Raw genomic sequence first — 21036 nt, 5'->3', positions numbered from 1 at the left:
CAGGAGCAAGGGAGAATGAAGAAAACCAAAGACACAAGGGAAAGATTAGTCCAAAGGACTAATGGACCACAACTACCACAGCCTCTACCAGACTGGGTCCAGTACAACTAGATGGCGCCCAGCTACCACCACCAACTGCTCTGACAAGGACCACAATATAGGGTCCTGGACAGAGCTGGAGAAAAATGTAGAAATTCTAACTCACCAAAAAAAAAAAAAAAGAAAAAGACCAGACTTACTGGTCCAACAGAGACTGGAGAAACCCCAAGAGTATGGACCCCAGACACCCTTACAGCTCAGTAATGAAGTCACTTCTGAGGTTCACCCTTCAGCCAAAGATTAGACAGGCTCATAAACAAAATGAGACTAAGTGGGCACAACAGCCCAGCCCAGGGGCAAGGACAAGAAGGCAGGAGGGGACAGGAAAAGTGGTAATAGGGAACCCATGTCATAGGGTTGGCAATCAATGTCATAAAACAACATGCATACTAATTGTTTCATTAGAAACTAGTTTGCTCTGTAACCTTCATCTAAAGTACGATAAAAAAAATTAAAAAAGAAAATATGATTATAGAAATATAACAGCTAAGATTTGCTGATGTGCTGATCACTGTGATGAATCCAGTTACAGATTATTCCTCTGCGGAGAAGAAGGCTTGGAGGGGACAAAGTGGATACAGCCAGGCTGTGTGACTGGAGGGCCCACAGTTAAACCACTCCACCTTCCTTCTGTGCTAGGTCTGAGCTTCCCTCGAGGAGCTGCCTCCAGGGCTCCACTCCCACCCCTGAAAGCCCTGCGTTCACAATCCGGGAGCCTGTGCTGCTCTCTGGGCCTGGCAAGTCACCAAGGCTCTGGGCTTCCTACCAGGGCACTGGAAGCCTGGCCGCATACCCAGCCCCACTGAGGTAGAGTATTCACGCCCAATTTGGCTGACTTTGGGATGTCATTAAAATCGCACGTTTCTTCCAAACACCCTCCCTGATGCCTCTTTCTTTCCTCCCTTCTCACTCCACAGTAGTTTTAAGCTGCAGGGCCTCAGACCGCACAGGAGCTGGGAACCCAGAACAGGTGCCTGCTGGCTGGGCGCTGCCCTTGCATTCACTTAGAGGCCACGGCCACAGAGGAGCCCCGCAACAGCTGGACACAGTGCCCCTGACAGCAGGAGGGAAAAGAGGGTGCAGCGCAGCACCCTCCTCGAGGGAGGAGATGCTCAGCAGCCATTGCCACCATGCCCACCACCTCGTTACTGTGCAAAATAGTGGGACAGTAGAGTTTTTACTATTGTTGCAAATGGGAAATGAAATGGGAAATGTCGGATAATGAGATCGTCGGTAAGTGAAGAGTGGGTGTATATGTATACGTACGTATATAAACAATGAAATATCTGATCATGAGAGCATCTGCTATTTTAATTAAATCATGAAGCAAAATTATACATCCATGAATCAAAAAAAAAAAAAAAAACAAACTCGATGTCATTAAGTTGACTCTGAATCACAAATGCTCTCGGGATCAGACACTTCAATATAGCCATAAAAAAAAAACCAAACCAAACCCGTTGCGGTCAAGTCGATTCCAACTCACAGCGACCCTGTAAGACAGAGTAGAACTGCCCCATAGAGTTTCCAAGGAGCATCTGGTGGATCTGAACCACTAGCCTTTTGGTTAGCAGCCATAGCTCTTAACCACTACGCCACCAGGGTTTCCAATATATCCACAAAACCATGAAAATGAAAAAATGGTTATACCAGTGTGCTATAGAAATGACAACTGGAATTTTTAAAAGATCTATAAAACTTTTACCATTACTAAAGAAAAGAGAATTATCCAGAGGTTTGCTTCTAACTTCAAAAAATTTAGAAGTAAATATTTATAATCTCTATACAAAAGAACTACAAGCCACAGTACCTAGGTTGCAGTCCTAGCTTTGACACTTATTTAATCTCTCTGAACCTCACATTTCTTCTTTATAATACTTGGACTGCCACTACAGAAAGATGCTGTGAGATGCATATGAGGTGCACTACTTTTAAACTACAAAGTACCAAATGAAAGTAATAAATTACACATTCTGTTTTAAGAAACAGCACATCTGTCTGGAAATCTGTGTTATATTTTATACAAGAAGAAATGCAAATGGTTCTTAAGGCCAGTGAACAAACGTTTAACTCCATTAGGAATCAAAGACTATGATTTCTCCTATCAAAATAGCAAGGATTTACACCTTAAAAAAAAAAACCAAACCCACTGTCTTCGAGTTAATTCCAACTCATGGCAACCTCATACATTACAGAGTAGAAATGCTCCACAGGTTTTCCTGGCTGTAATCTTAATGAAAGCAGATGGTCAGGCCCTTCTTTGGGACCACCAACCTTTAGGTTAATGGACAGGTGCAAACTGTTTGCACCATGTGGGGACCTACTAAATAATACCCAAAACCCGCTGCCATTGAGTCGATTCTGACTCATAGTGATTCTACAGGACAGAGAACTGCCCCATAGGGTTTCTAAGGATGTGAATCTTTACAAAAGCAGACTGCCATATCTTTCTCCTGTGGAGCAGCTGGTGGGCTGAACCATCAACCTTCCGGTTAGCAGCCGAACTTCACCACTGCGTCACCGAGGCTCCTTAAGCAATATCCAGGGGCTGTGAAACTGTCGACTTATAAATGGTATAAACCTTTGTGGAACACAACTTGACAATATGTACAAAGACTCTTAAAAATGTTTATAGCCCTTGATATTATAATTCACTTTCTAAGAATTTATCATTCATTCCTTTACCTATTCAGTGTATGCTTATTGGGCACTTATTATAAGCCAGGAATTATGCTATATTGGGAATATAAAAATGAGCAGAACCAACATAGTCCCCTTGCCTCATGGAGCTTAAAGTCTAGTGATGAGACATTAAATTTTGAAATATATATATATATATATATACACACACACACACATATATATATACATATACACCATAAAGGAAAAGGGACCTAATTTAGATTACAGGGGTCTGGGCAAAACTCTCTGAGAAGGTGACATTCAAACTGAGAAATTACCCAGACAAAGAAAGAAAATGCATTCTATGCAAAGGACACAGCTTGTAAGAATGCCCTGAAGAGAAAATAATTTAGCATATTCTAGACACTGAAAAAAAAAAAAAATGCCAGTGTAACTGCAGAACAGGAAGAGACAGAAGAAATCTAGCGATGGGGTTGGAAAGACAGGCCAAGACCTTGTGGGTGTCTTAGGTCTCATCATCAGTATCATCTTCAATGAAGGGCTTTAAGGAAGAAGTCAGCATTTTATTTTGCATTTTAAAAAGATCATTCTGGCCTCCATAAATGGATAAGAGGAACACGAAAGCAGATGTAAGGAGGCCTGTTAGGAGAATGGTATGGTATTCGGAGTGAGAAATGAGGGCACCTTGAGTAGGACAGTGGCAATAGAAATGGCAGTGAGAGGGTAGATTCTGAATTCTAGCTTGGAGGTTAATGTCAAACAGGATGTGTGATGGAAGGACAGAGCAATAAAGGATATCAGAGATGACTCTCAGGTGTCTGGCATGAGCAACAAAGGACTAGAGACAATTTTCTAAGATGGGCAAGATTAGGACATGAGCAGGTCAGGAGGGTAGAAGGGGAGACCAAGAGTTCACTTTGGACGTAACTGCATGTAAGACATACATCCTTGGGAAATGATTAGAAACAAACAAGAATTTTCATACCAGGATTTCATTGTAGAAATTATGTGTAATACAGTAACAAAACCCACAGAAAACCTAAATGGTCAGAAATAGTGGGAATGTTTAAATAAATTATAGCTAATTCAGAATAGATCATTACGGTGCTATTAAAACATTGTTTATGAAGAATTTCTAAAGATATGCGGAAATACATAAATCTATACATGATATGAGTACAACTTTTTAATTAATTAAAAAGATAGAAAGTAAACATATTAACAGAAGTTTTTTTCTGAGTGGCAGAATTATGTCTTGCTCCTTACTCTTTTTTTTTTTTTTAAAATCCTCCACCTCTCTTCCTCCTCATAAAAATATTATTTTAAAGAAAAGCAAGGGTAGCAATTATTTTTAAAAAACCAAAAAGCTGCTTTATAAAATGTTTTTTATCATAAAGAAAAAAGTGCTTCTGATACTTCTACAACATCATTCTCTATGTCATTCCAGAAGACAAGGCCAGTTAGTTATACTCCACTATTCCTTCTAACATTATGTCCCTAGCTCCCTCACCCTCATCAACTTTTACAAACACCCATATCACACAGACCTTGAAGCAAGGGTATAAGTAATTGTACAATTTTAAGCTAGAAGGAAGAACAGAAATCTCATAACCATCTTTGACTGTGCACACATACATGCAGTTGTGTGAGAATGAAAACTTGAATTACAATCTTTAGGCTCCGTGGATTGTCTCACCATACTGCCTCACAAACTAGAATGACTTTACCCATTTTCCCTTTTCAAACCTGACCAGATTCCCCTCCACTACCCTACAATCCTTATGAAGCACTGCCTCTTCATTCTGGAATTTGGAGGAAGAAAAGTTTCTGGTTCCCAGGTGTACTCAGAACCCGCAAATTAGTTCCTGGGTCAGAAACACTAAGAGAAAACAAGAGGCTCAGGACTACTTTGAAATGTTAGTCAACTCCAAAGGTTTAAAAAAAAAACAAAAACAAAAAAAACCTGTTGGACAGGATTGATGATCACTCTCTAAAACCGTTTTAACCCCTAACATGACACATCTATTAATTCTGAATAGCGCATACCTTTACTTGTTCTATATAATAAGGGAAAAGTTATACTTGCTATATCCTAAACAACATGGCTTTTGCTTCCACTAATGTGCTATACCACTACAGTCCCTAAAAAATACACTGAATAAAATTACATATAAATGCGTACTGCAACCAAAAGTTATTAGTAATTCTTACCTTAAACATGGGCCTCACATGCTCCAAATGGGTGGCACTTGTGAAAGGTGCCTGAACATGGCTCACGGCCTCCATGAGCGCTTTAGCTGTCTTGGCCATCTGCTCCATTTCTAAGTTATACAGAAGTCTTCTCTGTTTTTCACTGGCTACATCTGAAACAACAAACACTATTACCATTTAAAATATAAAGCCTTTAAAAATGCTATTTTGATATTTTACCTATAGAATAACCACTACCAATGAAAATTAACTAAAAATAATCCTAAGAAGTCAGACATAAAAGATCACTTATTGCATGATTCCACTTATATAAAATATACAGAGTAAGTAAATCCATAGAGACAGAAAGCAGGCCGGTGGTTGCCAGGGCTTGGGATGGGGGGAATGAGGCATGACTGTGTAAGATATGGGATTTCCTTTTGGGATGATAAAAATGTTTTGAAACTAGATAAAGGCTGTGGTTATGACAATAATGTGAATGCACTAAATGCCACTGAATTATTCCCTTTAAAATGTGAATTTTATGTTACGTGAATTTTACTTCTTTTTTTTAAATCCTGGAATAGGAGTCAGAGATATGTGGAAAACCTATGAAAAGGAAAGAGAGAAGATACTACTATCCCAATCGAAGCACTGGGGAAATGATCCAAATATGGGGTAGGCGAACAGGGGATAAGAGGTACTAGGCATCAGCATCCTCGCACCACACGTCTGAATGGCATCTCCCAGTTAACAGGGAAATGGTGGCCCTAACACCCCAGGGAGATTTTCCATTAATTATTCATCAGTGCTATCTTTCTTCAGCATGGGGAAAAAACCCACATACGGTAATCAGATCACCGAACTGTATATTATAGTACATCTCATCAAAACACAGTTCTAATCTATATTTATACAGCTTTTTTATTCTAAATCAAGTGAAAAAACCCTTAAGAATCCGCATTTCCCCCTGAACAATCAGGATTCAACTGACTGGGATACTTACTTTGCTTACTTGATTTTGTAGGGATTGTTAGTTCTTTTGTTTCTTTCATTGATATCTTTTTTCCAGCTATTTCATTATAGATGGCTGACAGATACTCTTCAGGGAGGTCTTTACTGTCATTGATACCTCTATTCATCTTAATGTACTGTTCTTTTGTCATTTTATTTTTAACCTAGATATAATAAACAATTATAATTCCTAAAAATTAACATATAAAAATTTCACTTGCATTTTAATAATTCAATAATCATCATAAAAGAGATTTTATAAATACTTTGAGGAAAGAAAGAAAATATTCAACAAAACATATATAAAAATGAAACAGGGAAGTCACAGAAACTGAAGGCAATGTAGAAAGGACCCATACTGGCACACACTAATATACCTCACTCTGAATGGACATGCAATAAGAAATGAAACTGGAAAATGAAATTATGTGTATTTGCCCAAGGTCAAAGAGCTCCAACCAGAGTCTCTGAAAAAAGGTTCATAACAACTATTGGTAACATAAAGGTATCAAAAAGATTCAAATCTTAGTTTAAAAGAACACAGATGTATTGTTACTGATTTAAAAGCTGCTTTTATATAATAGAATAACAATAGTTGAAATTTATCTAAAACAAGATCATTTCTCTGACTGATTTACTGAGGCAACTCAATGATTTTAGGTGATTGGGGCAAAGTGTCCTTGGAATGTTTTGTCCTGTTCAAGAGCACCCTGAATAGGAATGTCCTACTACATACCTTGATAAAGCTGTGGAATACAAGTTTGGAGTCTGTAAGATGGTAGCCCTGTCACCAAACTTGGGAATTAGCACAGCCAAAATGTTTACACTTTATATCTGCAGAAACTCAAATGGACAAAAACCCAGAAGTCTTATGTTGTCCCTGAAGACGTATTTGCTTAATTAAATATACTTCTACTACCTTCCAAAAAGAATTTAAGGCAACTGTAAAGATAAGGCTCCTGTTAATTATATAAAAGTACACAAAACAACAATCAAGCAAATCATCAGAAGTTTATAAAAATAACAGAAAATTCATAATGTTCAGAGGATATAATCAGGATACATAAGCTTATTTAGTTCAGATTACTTTATGTCTGCAAAGAGAAGTTTCTGGTGTGTCAGAAATACTGGGAAGAGTGCTTTTCCTACAAAAACTGAAAATTATTACCATAAAAGTTTTCAAATATAATTTATTATTATTTAAGGGAATAAAACGATCATAGTATAACGTTAAAATCTCATCTTGAGTCAGAGCACTAAAAAAAAAAAAAAGAAAAGAAAGACATTTCGCTCAAAATTTGATGCTTGAAAAAAAAAATCTGATTCAGGAAGAGCAAAATAAAAGACCAGACAAGTGCTGCCAATAAGTGGTTAAAAGAAGATTAAAATCACCTGGAAATTTTAAGTCTGGCACAATGTTTTCACATCATGCAATCGGAGATGGATGTGTGGGTGGAAAAGCTGAAGGAGCAATCAAGTTATGTTTGTCAAGGTAGAGGTGGGGTCCCAGGAGGTGAGAGGTAGGGAGCACACTGCCTCAGGTACTCAGAACAGCACACTACTCAAACAGAACCATCCGCCACAGTGGGATTCTGGACGTAGTGTAAAACATAACCCTACTTTTCTTCTGACATCTCTACTTTTGACTTTTATTCTCATGTTCTCAAATTAAGCTATGTCTAGTTTCAGTGCTTAAATCACTTCAAGCCAGTTGCTACTATTGATGAAGATGAATGTACATGAAACATTAGGTGTCTTCTAAATATATCTTATATTTTTAAAAAATTCAATGACTCACAATGCATAAAAGGTAGCCTAAATATAAATAGTGCAGGTAAAAAAGGAACATAAGTGACTTGCTTGTTAAAATTCACCTATATTTTAATTTAAAAACAACCAAGAATGACAATTTGTTTTAAGGGATCCCCGTAAAGTACCTATGTTCTTTTTAAAAAGATGTCATTTAACTTGCTATAGTTCGTATGGTCCTTAACCATAAACCACATATGGAGCCAAGATTATGGGTTCAATTTTCTAACAGGTTACTTAGCTCCGCAGAAATTCACAAGCTGTTGTACAGCTGCAGGCTGTGTATCAGCACTTGATCCCAGCCAGCACTCTGACAGGAAGGAGTATGACAACAACCAGGTAGCACTGCGAGATGAGTACTACATGTTCTCTGGACAGAGCTGGTGACATGAAGACAAGACGCTGTTCTCAGGAGTGCAACTGGTATGTGGTCAGAAACTTTTAACAGACAATACTGGGTGCTTATAAAAAGATATAAAAGAAATTTTAAATAATTTTTCAAAATAACACAAGTACCTATATACACAGAAGATATGACACAGATGCAATATAACATTGGCTATTGGTTTACACAACCAAATGGTTTTAAATATACAACCTTCTTTAAAAACAAAGATATGTGAAGTCCAGTTTATAAATACTTTGGTTTAGATAGAATAATCAGATGAAAAACTCATGTGAAGATATCTAAATAAATCACTATCTGTGGACTGCCTTCCAAAACCATGGAAAAAAGTAATCACATTGGATAATGAAAACCCTGAAGGGGAGCTTTTACTATACTGCCCATAATATGTCAAAGGCAAATCTGAAATACAAATTTTAAAAAAGGCCTACGTAAAATAAAACAAATCCTTGGCAAATGCACAGTTGTTGAATCTTGGTATTTAAAAGTAGAACTCCATATCTAAACCCCTCATTGTATGTCTGATATGTATTTTCCATATTAACCCCTCCTCAAACATCTCAAAACACATAACAAAATTCCCTGTAGTGCAAAGTATAATCTCTAATTTTTCCAATACATCTCAGAATAATAGTAAGTATATCATTTATTTCACACCCTAAGAATAACAAATATCATTAGATGCCTACCCCTAGGATGCACTAAAAAATTCTTATAAATAGATTAATTTATAAAGATAGTTTTACCCAAGGACATCAGAGTGTGCTTTTTAAAACTTAAGTATAAGATACCTAAAACTTTACAAGCAACTTTTCTCTAGTAGGATCAGAAATCAAGGGACGGTTCCTTAATATTTAAGAAGAAAGTATTAACTTTATGAGGCAAAAGCAAAATTTGAATACTTTTTGGATATCTGATATTTTTAAATTGTTCATTTTTTAGGTGCGATTATATTGTGGTGTGTTAAACAGAGTCTTTCTCTTCTAAAGATACATACTGAAATGAGGAACTCATTTCACAAATGAAATAATATGTGGGATTTGCTTCAAAATGATCTAGGGGAGGAAGGGCATGTGGATGGAACAAGACTGGCCATAAGTTGATTAACCGTGGAAGCTGGGTGATGGGTACACGAGGGTTCATTATACTAATCTCTCTACTGTTGTTTAAGTTTGAAATCTTAGGGGGAAGAAAAGGTTTATATATAGCGCTTTTCCACATTATGGTAACTATAGACAGAAGATTTTAAAGCATCTTCTTGAAGTTTATCTTAAACTTTATATAACTGTCAATCATGAGACTAACAAATAGTTTTATTTTACAGATACCTAAAAGTCTAATTAGAATTACTACAGGAAATTGGATTTGTGGAATGTACACCACCCCAAACACCCCTATTTGGTGAATGCTTTAAACTAAACTAGACTAAAATTTCAACTATTACTTACTTATTCAATTAAAAAGAATTGAATTTACACTATTTATTGTAAAGCTTTCTGGGAAAAAAACATACCTGTGGACTGTGAAGATCTGTGGTCAACATGATAACTGAGTAAGCCAAAACATAAGCAGTATCTGCACTAGCAAAAAGAGTTTGTCTGGAAAAAATAAATTTATCATGTTACAACCTTTTTTTTTTTTTTTACAGTTTTATTTAAATCCGTCATCTCAACTCCCGTAGCACTTTTAATTTTCTCTTACAGGATTTATGTTCTATCTCATATCACAATTTTTTATGTCTTTACCTTATCACTTCCAAATCATAGACAATCTAAGTCGCATGAGCACAGGGGTTCATCTCCTATTATCTCTGAACCTCCAGATGCTCCCTAGCGCAGTGTCTTAGACAGAGTTGACAGTCAGTACTTGAATCTGAATCTTACTTACCCTTGGTTGCATTCTAGGTATCTTGCAGCAAATTTTTCCATTAATCGATCAATTTTTTGAGCTTCCCCTGGAAGACGGAATCCTTCCAGAAACATGCGAAGGGCTGAAACAAAGTCCTTTCCTGAAAAGTCATGTTGGTCCACATATGCATACATGACTTCTTTGTTAAACTTATCATTGTCGCCCAGGAACTCACCCACCTGAGTCTAATGTAAGAATGAAAGACAGAAATTGATATCCTAAAAACATGTTACACTTGTCACACAGCTGTTTAAAAAGCAGACAGATCCCTAAGACTCGCAAGTTCTCGACTGTAGGGTTAACTATTTTAAACATGAAGCTAAAAGTTAAACATAATGAATGTGCTTATCAAAAAATTCAAGATATTCTTCTGAGGTTAGAGAATTAAAAAGCAGAATTAATAACACGTAGGTTATTCTTCAGATACGCAGTAATGAAGGTAACTCTTAAAGGGGTCTAAACATGTATCATTAACTTGCAAAGCAACTGTATGGAAAAGATTAGAATAAAATAAAACGGTTTTCTTACAGAGTCTAGTCTTTCCTCTTGATGCAAGAACTGGGCAATATCTTCAGGTGTAGTACCAAGCATCCCTTGTTCTTGGAGGTACTGTATTCCTCTCTTTGGTTTCTTATTAAATCTAGATGATGTTAAAGTTACAGGAACATTAAAAATAGAAAATCATTTGCACTACCTGAGAAGATCTTAAACTAGAGTAAATTAATTCTCTAATAGCACCTAGAAAAACAGGAGCTTATTCTTTTCTTCTTAGAAAAGAGTCTCGAATGGAAGGCCATCTTTATCACTGATATGGATCATTTCACAGACTATTTTTGTTACAGTATGGCATATTTTTTGATCACATCAACAGTGGTAAACTAGACAATCAGGGACAATGCCACATAATAGATAATTTGAAGAGGATGTGAATACTAATTATCTCATATTTTTAGCATATATTCTGCTTAATCCTCAAGGACTCTAAGCTCATTTTTACAAACACCTTTGATTAATTCCATGTTTCCTGTTTTTAAAGTACAGATCTTTAATTTTGGGGAACACTTTTAACCACAATCTGATAGTATCATTTCCTTTATAAAAAAATCTCTAGATAATCAATGTTTTTAGAACATACTCCAAATCGATTAGTCTGGCAGAGAAAACAGCTCCAGTTTATCCCACACTCACCGGCTCCCATCTAACCTATGTTTTTGTTGTGTACCGCTGAGTCAGTTCTGACTCATGGCAACCCTACAGGACAGAGTAGACCTGCCCCATAGGATTTCCTAGGCTGTCATCTTTATGGGATCAGATCGCCAGGTCTTTACTCCCGCAGAGATGTTGAGTGGAACAAGACCTTTTGGTTAGCAGCCAAGTGCTTAACCACTACGCCACCAGGGCCCCAGTCCATAAACAATGCATTTGCCTGCCCTCTCAGCTCTCCATTCACTGGGGAACTATTCCTCAGCTTAAAGATCGAATTCAAATGTCACGTCTTTGCTTTCAAATAATTTACTTCCTACTTTTACTGTACCATTAATTACTTCAGTCTCTTATGTCCTATCACCTAGACTACTGCAAGAGTTCTTAAATGGTTGCCCAGTCTCTTGTTTTGTCCATCCTCTAGTCCTTCCTTCACACTGCTGGCAAAGTCATCTCTCCAAAACCGAAATTTGATACCACTCATCTACTTAAAATCCTTCAACAGCCTGTCAGTGCCAAGAGGAGCCAGACAAAACCCCTCTACATGGAGAATAAGGCCTTCTGTAATCTGGATCCAACTCAATAATCTTGCTGACCCCTGCTACTCCCCTTCTCACCCAGCCCCTGCCATGCTCAACAAGTCATCAAACATTCTCCCTTGCCTCTGTGCCGATACATATGCCATTCTCTTTGTCTGGAATACTCTCCCTGTCCGGTCCTAACGATTCTGCCCTTGAGTTCTAATTCAACCATCATCACATACTCTTTATGAGCTGTCATTCTAGTGAAAGAAACACAATTTAAAAAATTATAATACAACAAACTGATGTATTTTCAAAGTGAGAAGCTAGCCCAGCAGAGGAAATGACTAATTAGCTGAGATGGCATGATGTATTTCCTGGGGAAGATGACTCTTGAACTGAGCTTTGAAGAATGATTAGATCTTTTTTAAAAGTATGAAAAAAAAAAAAAATCCCAGACAGAGAGGAAGAGACCACGCTAACACACAAAAGTATAAAACAGCATGATATTATAATAAATAGCTCTTCAATGTAACAGTGAGGTGACAGGGAAGTGGCAGGTGATGAAGTAGAATGCAGGCAGAGCCAAATCATGAAAAGCATTATGTGCTATTACAAGACGCTTTGGCTTTATCTATAAGATCAAGAGGGGAGAAATATAAGCAGCTTTTCACTCGAGAAAGACTGCCCTAGGAAAGTGTGAGAGAAGAGTGGAAAATGAACAAGACCAGAGAAAAAGAAGCCAATTAAAAGATTATACTAGTCAAGGCAAGGACAGGGATAGCTTGACTTGAGAGAATAGCTGTGGGAGACAGAGAAGAAAACACATTGCAGAGATATTTAGGAAGTGGAATAAATAGGATTTAGTAACAGATTAGATTTCAAGGATGAGGAGAAAATTGAAACTAACTCCCAGGATTCTAGCTTATAGATTTACTAGGACGCTGGGGTTACTAGCGTCTTTTGGTTTTGGTGCAAGTATAGGAGGAGGGGGTTTACAGAGAGAACAGGGACTGACTGATTTGGCCACAAACATGCTAAATGTGAGGAGCCTGTGCAACATAAAGTGGGGATGTCCACCATGCAATTACAGATGTAAGTCTGGACTTCAGTAGAGGTGTTCATGTTAAAAATAACATTTGGGAGTTGTGAGTTATTAGCACATAGATGGTAGGTGAAGTCATAAAAAAGAACATGATCATCTAGGAGAAAACAGAAAGTAAAAAAAGAAAAGGGCTGAGGAACAGGATCCTGGAAATGCTGAGATGTATGCTGGGGAAAAATTAGTCCGTAACAAAGGCTGAGATGATATGGTCAGACAGGTAGCAAAGACAGAGAGGTGTCATGGAAGGAAGAGACGTGGAAAAGTATACTGGAAACACAGCAATAGGGAAGGATTTTCATTAATGGCTCCAGGAAGGAGAAAGCGAATCCAGTGGCTGAGAGGACTGAAGGCTAGGGAGACCTCGACGTTGACATCCTGTGACTTCCTCATCTCTCTCCTCGGGTATTTCAAATAGAGTCAGCGTACCTTGGCAAAACTTTGCACAAAACTCAATTACAGACCTTATACAGTACTATCGTTAAAAAATATTTTGCTCATATTTAGACTATAACCTTGAATACAGGGACCAGTGTCTTTACGGGCTTGGCCCACAGTACCAATACCAATTATGTGTTTGATGTGTGACTAGCAGAATTCCAATGTAAATACCTATGTACACATACTAGACTGTGAGCTGCTCAGAAGCAAGGGCTGTTTCATTCATCTAGTTTCCCCAGGACCATGAATAATATTTGGAACAGATGTAACTTTTAAATACTGAGTGAACAATTAGAATGAGTGAAGTTGGCTACTTCCTAAAACAATTTTGTGAGATTTTATAGTTTTATAACAAAGAATATGTATAAAATTTTATCAAAAAAAAATTTATTTTCCATATTGACAATGAAAAAAGGCAGCTGAAGACTGACCAAATAGCAGTGCTGAAGTATAAGAAAGAAATGCTTTACAGCAAATGTAGCAATCCAAGCAAGCATGTGAGGGGTTTTATAAAAGCGAGATTCATGGAGAAAGGCCAGTCATTTCATTTTTTCTTACTGGCATCTCTCTGAAAGAAGAGACAGTGGCTAATAAGAAGGAAAGCAGCATGGTGGTATTCAGATAGGAAACAGTCTAAAGAAGACTGATGTCACACAATTCAGTGAGAAAACTGGACTTTTCAACATCAGAATCTGGTACAGTGTTCCAGCTGGATAGCGAGGTGACCAACTTACAACATATAAGAATGAAATCTATAATAATAATGATCAATAATGAAAACAGTAAATTTGTAACCCAACTGGAAAAAAATCTAAAACCTATAAAGAAGTAATACTAGATAGAAGAAATACCAAATTTTAAGTATTTCCTACTTAGGAAATTTAAGATTTCATAACTAGGCTAGCAGAAGAATAAAGAAGTGTACAGATAAAGTTCACCAATGGCATATAATATGTTACAGAATTAATTCATATGACAATACTGGTTGTGCATTACAAGAGTCTGTTTGGGGAGAGTACAATGACCAAGGGGAGATGAATAAGGACACGCTAGGCGTCTAGGATTCAGAACTACCCACCCATTTTACTCACTGAAAGGTGGTAATAAGAAAGGGATAAAAAAATAACCAAAAGTGGTATAGAAATCTAGGACAGAGGTGGCATAGTTCTGGCATAGGCATATTCAATAAAATTTCTCCTTAAAATCTGACACTTACAAATCTATCCCTTGTTCTATTATTTCTTTTTGTTGCTTTAGGACCTCAAATTGTTCTGGATTATCATTGCCAGACATCTGTGTACTGTAGCTGCCTATCCCTGATGACGATGTTGACTCCAGGGAATTTAAACTTCCGTATCTGTTTATTGTCTCGGGATGTTTGATTTCACTTGTCTCTTGCTCTGAGGGTTTTTCCTGACCTGTCAGAAGAAAAACTGATACAGTAAAATATTCTGTCAAAGAAAAAAAAAGCATCTGAAAGGTAAAACAAATTTTTGAATAAGGGAAGATATTTCCATGTTGCTTATTTATGTAATACAAATAAAATATCAGGTGTCATAGCAGACAATATATCTTGATTTTAAAACACAATGCAAAAATGAAACAACACTGCAACTTGCACGTGTACAATTTGCACCATCAGAAGGAGCTCTTTTCTGCAGCTGCAGCGCTGAGTATCCACTGGGTCTTCTGTGCTCAGCTCATGCCTCACGAGGAACGGTTTCCCTCCTAGCACTCTGGACTAAGGTAAGACTAGTGTAGCCCAGCAGCTATGAGCTTTTCTCTGAATGAGTCAGGTAAATAGCAAACAAAGATGAACAATTCAACTTTCTTAAAACATACTGGCTTTTTATGTGTTTCTTCCATGATTATCTTATAACAAGCTACACAAATATGCTCCCCTTTAATGTGACATTCAAAATATTACTGGTAGGAAAATTTTAAAATACAGTTTGGATAATTAAGTTGGAAAATTACTAATTTTAAAGCTAGTTATTTAACTCATAGGGAATGCTTCTTCATCAGTTAAAATGAATACATACATCATGAAACCATTTAATGGCGTCTGTAACTATCCTCCAAAGTATCGTTTACTTAAAATGAAAAAAGAATTATAACTCAAAAAGTTCCCTTACCAAGAGTTGTCTGAGAGTTGGGATTCACATACTGATCCTTACTCCATTCAACCATACACTTCAAAATTGACACTAAGCATTCTAAACCTTTCTTCCTCAGGCTCAGTTCCTACAAAATAATTCGTAAGTTGAATAAAAGCAAAAATATATTTAAACGAACAAACATGGCTTTTCCTTGGCAAAGTTTAAATTTGAAAATGTTTTTAAAGTTCTTACCTGAACATTACTCATACCAAGTTCTTGACTGCCCCGTCCTTGAGCAATTTTTGATAGATCATTTACTAATCTTTCAAATATATTTGCTGCATTTAAGTCACAGTCATAGTTTACATAAATATCCACCACACTCTGAGCATCTGTAACAGCATAATACACTAACTTTAATAAAAAGCATCTAGTATATGAGTACATATGGCCACTTAAATATCTCATCATCAGAAAGATAATAATGAAAGATAATTTTAAATACCTGCACAAATCCTTGTCAGCGTCTGAATAACCATCCATTTGTGGTCAAATGAGCTGGTAGAAGTTTCCAATATGTACAGGAAAATCTCTTTAAAGAACACCTGGGATTAAGGGAAAACATCTGTTTAAAATGTTGTTTATTAATTAATGTTAAATATTCTAAAGCTGAAGAGCAGCGATGCGGACCCAGGCAACTCCTTCTGAGTTCACCTCTGAAACATGAGAACTAAAATAAACTGGGTGGGTGATGTAAAGCAGCTCTTGCAGTATCTATACTGCACTTCAAATTGTTTTTGTTTGCCATTGCACACCCACTACAAAAGAAATCTGCCGTGATTTGGAGTTCCTCAGGACAGACGAAATGATAATAAATGATCATTTCTTGAACATATTTACAAATCTATTATAGCCATGCTTCATTTTTTACCTCCTAAAAAAAGGATAATTTTTACTCTGTTTATCAGCTATAGTTTTCATACATTATAGTACTGGATGAGTCTAACTGTTCCTAGATTTAAATATAACTGTTATTCTAATCAACACAATAAAAAGGATCTAATTCCCATACGCTGTTCTATTTATATAATTACTCACAAAACTAGATAACTCTGTTGTCTGAAAAATACAAATGATTTCTCACTATTCTTTACACTAAATAATAGCAAGCACAAAGGAGTTAATCAACTAATGAAATACATTTCAATTTAAGAGCTAAGAATTTTCAGATTTAAAATTATTTCAGAAAAGTGTCTGCGATTTAAGAGGATGACTAAAAAACAAAAAGACCCCAACATACTGACATGTATGGGACGTTATGTATTATGCATCCAGAAATAATCATTTATAATGTAAGATGACTGATATCTTCTCCCCCCAAACTGGCTCAGGTACCCCTACAATATGCTTCTCTTTCATAACACTCATATGTTGAAATTTGTCAACATGGAAAACAACTGATCTTGCATTTGAATACGTTTATTATTTTTAAAAGCATATCTACACTTACCTCATTTTATCTCCCCTTGAGGGTCAACAGAAAGTGAAAAAAGCCTGATTTCTTTAAAAAATTAAAACACTATATAATTTTGTAACAAGAATTTATCATCTGTGAATAGACAAGAAATTTCTTAGAGGTATTTCCTTTTAAATTTATGTTTATAAAAATTTTGTATGTCAAATTTACCCTATAAAATAGTAACCCCAACTGAAATGATTTTTGTGAAATCTGGTTCCGTAAGGATACATATTTCCGACAGTCTATTAAATAGTCCCTTTACAAGTGGGACCCCAGTGTCCAGATACCTATAAGTAACTGCACTAACTCTTCCAGAGTTCTCTAATGTCTAGTTAAATGCATCATAATCAAAAGACGTACAGCTTGTTAAAGAAAAAAAGTTTCAAAAGTTAAAAAAAATCATTTCATTTGTAGTTCCTGAAGATAATGGGGGAAGATTATCTAAAAATAGCAATTACTTCTACCTAAATGCTTTGTATTCTTGAAACAGACATATGGTAAACTTCTAAAACTTTACAGGCACCAAAACTGTATATTTGAAGCCATTTCCCGTCCAAAAATATGGCCCAAATAAAAAATGTTTACCTTCAAACACCAAGGCCTTATTCTTATTCCCATAATAATGTTCTAAATGATTTTTGATATTACAGTATATTAATATAGGATCATATGACTATTATAACCATCTCTTATCTTGAGTTATGATTAAGTATAAGATTAATGCAAAAATACAACCTGCTTTTCATACCAAACACAATATCGAGGTGAAAACTGACCAGCATAAAAATGAATATTTCTAAAATACACAATATCCCAACCCAAATGATATTTTCACAAATGACAAGTTAGAAGAAGTACCCATTAAATCAGTAAAACATAGAGTATACTTTAAGATACTGAATTATCTGAAGGTGATAACAAAAGATAAGGAACTGGTATACCTACACTGTACATACATTGTTGGAAGATTTCCTAATTCAGTTTTGCTAAATCTCTGAAAATATTTTAGAACCTCATGACAGTTATTCTATTGCCAAAGATTACAGGGGAAAACTTTAAAAACATTATACATTTAAAAAAAGTACAAAGCAGAAATTAATACTTTCCTATGTCTTAAAATATAACCCAAAAAACTTAAATGGTTTCAAACCATGTAGATGCAGAACATATTTGGAACTCTCTTTCTTTTTAATTCAGTCTCCATAGAGACTGTCAAAAATTGCCAAAGCCGACTATATTTCATGTCATCACAGTATTGGAACGTTTTCAATTAACAATAATTGAGCCTTGGATAAACCTCATTACCTATGATACTAACACTCCACAAACCTGGAGCTTTCTTTTAACAGAACCAAATTCACTATTACAGACCACATATACCATAGCAGAGTTAATGTGAGAACCAAATTAACTCATAACACCTAGAATCATTCATTCAACTAGAATAAATTCCTTGAAGGCAGGGGCTGTGTCTTATCTGGTTTTGCATTCTTGGTGCTTCATTTACCCAGTGCCTAGCACTTCACAGGTACATCTTAACTGAATGAGAGAATGGTAAAAAAAAAAGGGGGGGTGGGGAGAGTATACCGTAACATTCAAATACTATTTCGCATTCTGAAAAACTTTCCAGTATATTAAAACACTGGTTTAACATGAACCAAATGAAAGAGTCAACAGTAATCTCACACTTTAATGACTAAATGCAAAACATACCTCAATTTGCATCTTCAGATGTGTCTTGAAGTTTGACAACAAAGTAAGAAATATTGAAAGAGAAAGCTCAAAAACCTCTGGAACAGATGAGACTCCATTTTTTGAGAGTGCAACACACAGATACTGCTTAATAGCATTAATAAACATCTCATTAGTCCTGAAAACAGGTCCTGCATTCTGCAGAATGGATAGAAGTAACTGCAATGAAAGAATCTTGGATCGCAATTCATGAGACCTAAAATGTAAAAAAGAAGGCACAGTAGATGAACAAATTTAGCATTATGGTAATAACTCCAAAGATATTTCTTGGTACCACATAATCTTAGAAACATTTTAAATGGAGAGAAAATGAACTCTAAGACATAGAAAAGAAAGTACAGTATGTAAATAAACTTAGCCATAAATAATGGATAACCACAAATGTTCCCTTCTACCACATAATTTTACACACTTTTTAAATGGTAAAAAAATCATTCACATTTTAGTAGTTACCAGGGGCTGGGGGGAGGCGTGCAGGGGAGAATGGGAGTTATTGCTAAGGAGGTCCTGAGTTTCTCTTCATAGAGATACAAAGTTCTGGAAACGAATAGCTGTGATGGTGGCACAACATGGTGAATATAATTAATTTCACCAAATCGTATACACAAAAAATGGTTAAAATGGCAAACTTTCTGTTACATATATTTTACCACAATAAATTTAGAAAAAAACAAACATACAAATGAACAAAACTAAAACTGGAAAAAAAAAAAAGAATGCATTAAATAAATATGCTTACTAGAAAAAAAAATCGTTCACAAATATTTAAGGTCAACCTATTTTTCCAATGGAAAAGAAAAAATAATTTGAAGAGGTATGCCTTGTTGCTTTCTTTGAGAACCATACTTCTGTTTAAAAATCAACATGAACGTCTTAAATTAAGTGCCATATTCAGTATATCATAGTTCCAATGTACTTTTTTCCTAGTTGCGCTACCTAAAAATCCTAAACACCAATAAAAAGTTTTGGTTACATCAACAATTTATAGCACTATTCCAAGCTTACTTTTTCAGTAACCATTTTGATTATTTTTGTTGTTCTTTTTTGAACTAAACACAAAGAGGCTTTTAGAACATTTCAAAACTATATTTCCTAATAGTTTACTCATTTATTCTAAATACTTTTGTAATGAAAAGCTGGAAAACAAAGTTTAAAGCTTAATTTAAAAGTAATATCTATCCTGAAAAACATACATATGCCGTGCTTCTGATCAATAGCTAGCAGTTTAATAATCAAATATCACAAATACAATTTCTTCTCCCATTGGAATAGGTCTCTTAAGCCTAACAGAAGACTGATCCCAGGCAACATGTTAAATGCAGGACACACATAATTGCCCTAGCAACTGGTTCTTTTCTTTTTTTTTCTGTTTGTTGAAATCCCAAATGCTGTATTCAGCCACATACATACAGAATAGTAAACTTAATTGCTACTGATTTCTACTTTAAAATTTTCAGTTATAAAAGTCAAGTAATTGAAGGACTACAGTAACTCTAACAAGCAATATTTAGTTTCATGTAATAGGGTATCACAAAAAACATTAACTTCTTTGAAATAAAATCAGAGCCAAAAGCATGGCTCATAATTATATAGTCATGCTTTGAAGAAGACTATTCTTGAGTCTAAGAATACGGGCACCAAATATATTACAACAAAATGCTCAGATGAATCAAGTTAGAATCACCAAGAGGTAAGGATCTGAATAGCTACAGGAAAAAAAGGTGAGCCAATTGAGCCACCACCAAGTTATCTCCCCTTTACGTTCTATTCCTCAAGGCTTATACACTACTTTTATTTACTAGTTTCGGTCACATTTATCACCCTTTTGTTCAATTCCCATGGTAATTAAATCTTGCAACTTATCATTCTCTAATATATGAGTTTTTGTTATAATAAGTATATTTTCTTTATATTTGTATCCCCATCATTCAAAATATGTCTTGTACATGGTATGTGCTCAAAAACAAGTGATGAATTTATTCAGGCATTCATCCAAACTTTTATGAAGTATGTGCTATTTACAAGGCACTAAGAATGAATAATCAAATGATTTCTTATCTTAATACACAATAAATTATGCTTCTGACTGGCAAAAGATGTGGGAAACCTCAGGTCTGTAGTTTTTGACAGGGTCGTTTCAGGGGTAACATCAGGTCTGTAGTTTTCACAGGGTAGTTTCAGGGGTAACATCATGTCTGTAGTTTTCACAGAGTAGTTTCAGGGGTAACATCAGGTCTGTAGTTTTCACAGGGTAGTTTCAGGGGTAACATCAGGTCTGTAGTTTTCACAGGGTAGTTTCAGGGGTAACATCATGTCTGTAGTTTTCACAG

At 35.8% G+C, this 21036-nt stretch overlaps 1 protein-coding gene and 1 non-coding gene across 5 annotated transcripts in view; both read right to left on the bottom strand.

Annotated features, from left to right (window-relative positions):
- Positions 1-21036, bottom strand: part of ARFGEF1 (ADP ribosylation factor guanine nucleotide exchange factor 1) — a 141130-nt gene that overhangs the window by 42016 nt on the left and 78078 nt on the right. For all 4 annotated transcript variants that reach the window (XR_002823347.1, XM_004372541.2, XM_023727762.1 and 1 more), the window contains 10 exons: positions 18668-18902; positions 15941-16040; positions 15688-15827; positions 15472-15580; positions 14553-14754; positions 10598-10709; positions 10049-10254; positions 9675-9759; positions 5939-6110; positions 4954-5105 (listed from right to left, as the gene is read on the bottom strand). Coding sequence is in view for 3 of the 4 variants with exons in the window: in XM_004372541.2 (XP_004372598.1) it covers positions 4954-5105; positions 5939-6110; positions 9675-9759; positions 10049-10254; positions 10598-10709; positions 14553-14754; positions 15472-15580; positions 15688-15827; positions 15941-16040; positions 18668-18902 (1513 nt within the window). In the remaining variant the exon portion in view is untranslated. The remainder of the gene's footprint in view (positions 1-4953; positions 5106-5938; positions 6111-9674; positions 9760-10048; positions 10255-10597; positions 10710-14552; positions 14755-15471; positions 15581-15687; positions 15828-15940; positions 16041-18667; positions 18903-21036) is intronic.
- Positions 18152-18285, bottom strand: LOC111819781 (U4 spliceosomal RNA). The gene has a single exon (XR_002823368.1). It is a non-coding gene; the product is annotated as a U4 spliceosomal RNA (small nuclear RNA).

This window comes from Trichechus manatus, unplaced genomic scaffold, assembly GCF_000243295.1.
Source record: "Trichechus manatus latirostris isolate Lorelei unplaced genomic scaffold, TriManLat1.0 scaffold00018, whole genome shotgun sequence".
Taxonomy (NCBI): Eukaryota; Metazoa; Chordata; class Mammalia; order Sirenia; family Trichechidae; genus Trichechus; species Trichechus manatus.
The sequence above is the reverse complement of the archived record's forward strand: the minus strand, read 5'-3'. Positions and strand labels throughout refer to the sequence as shown.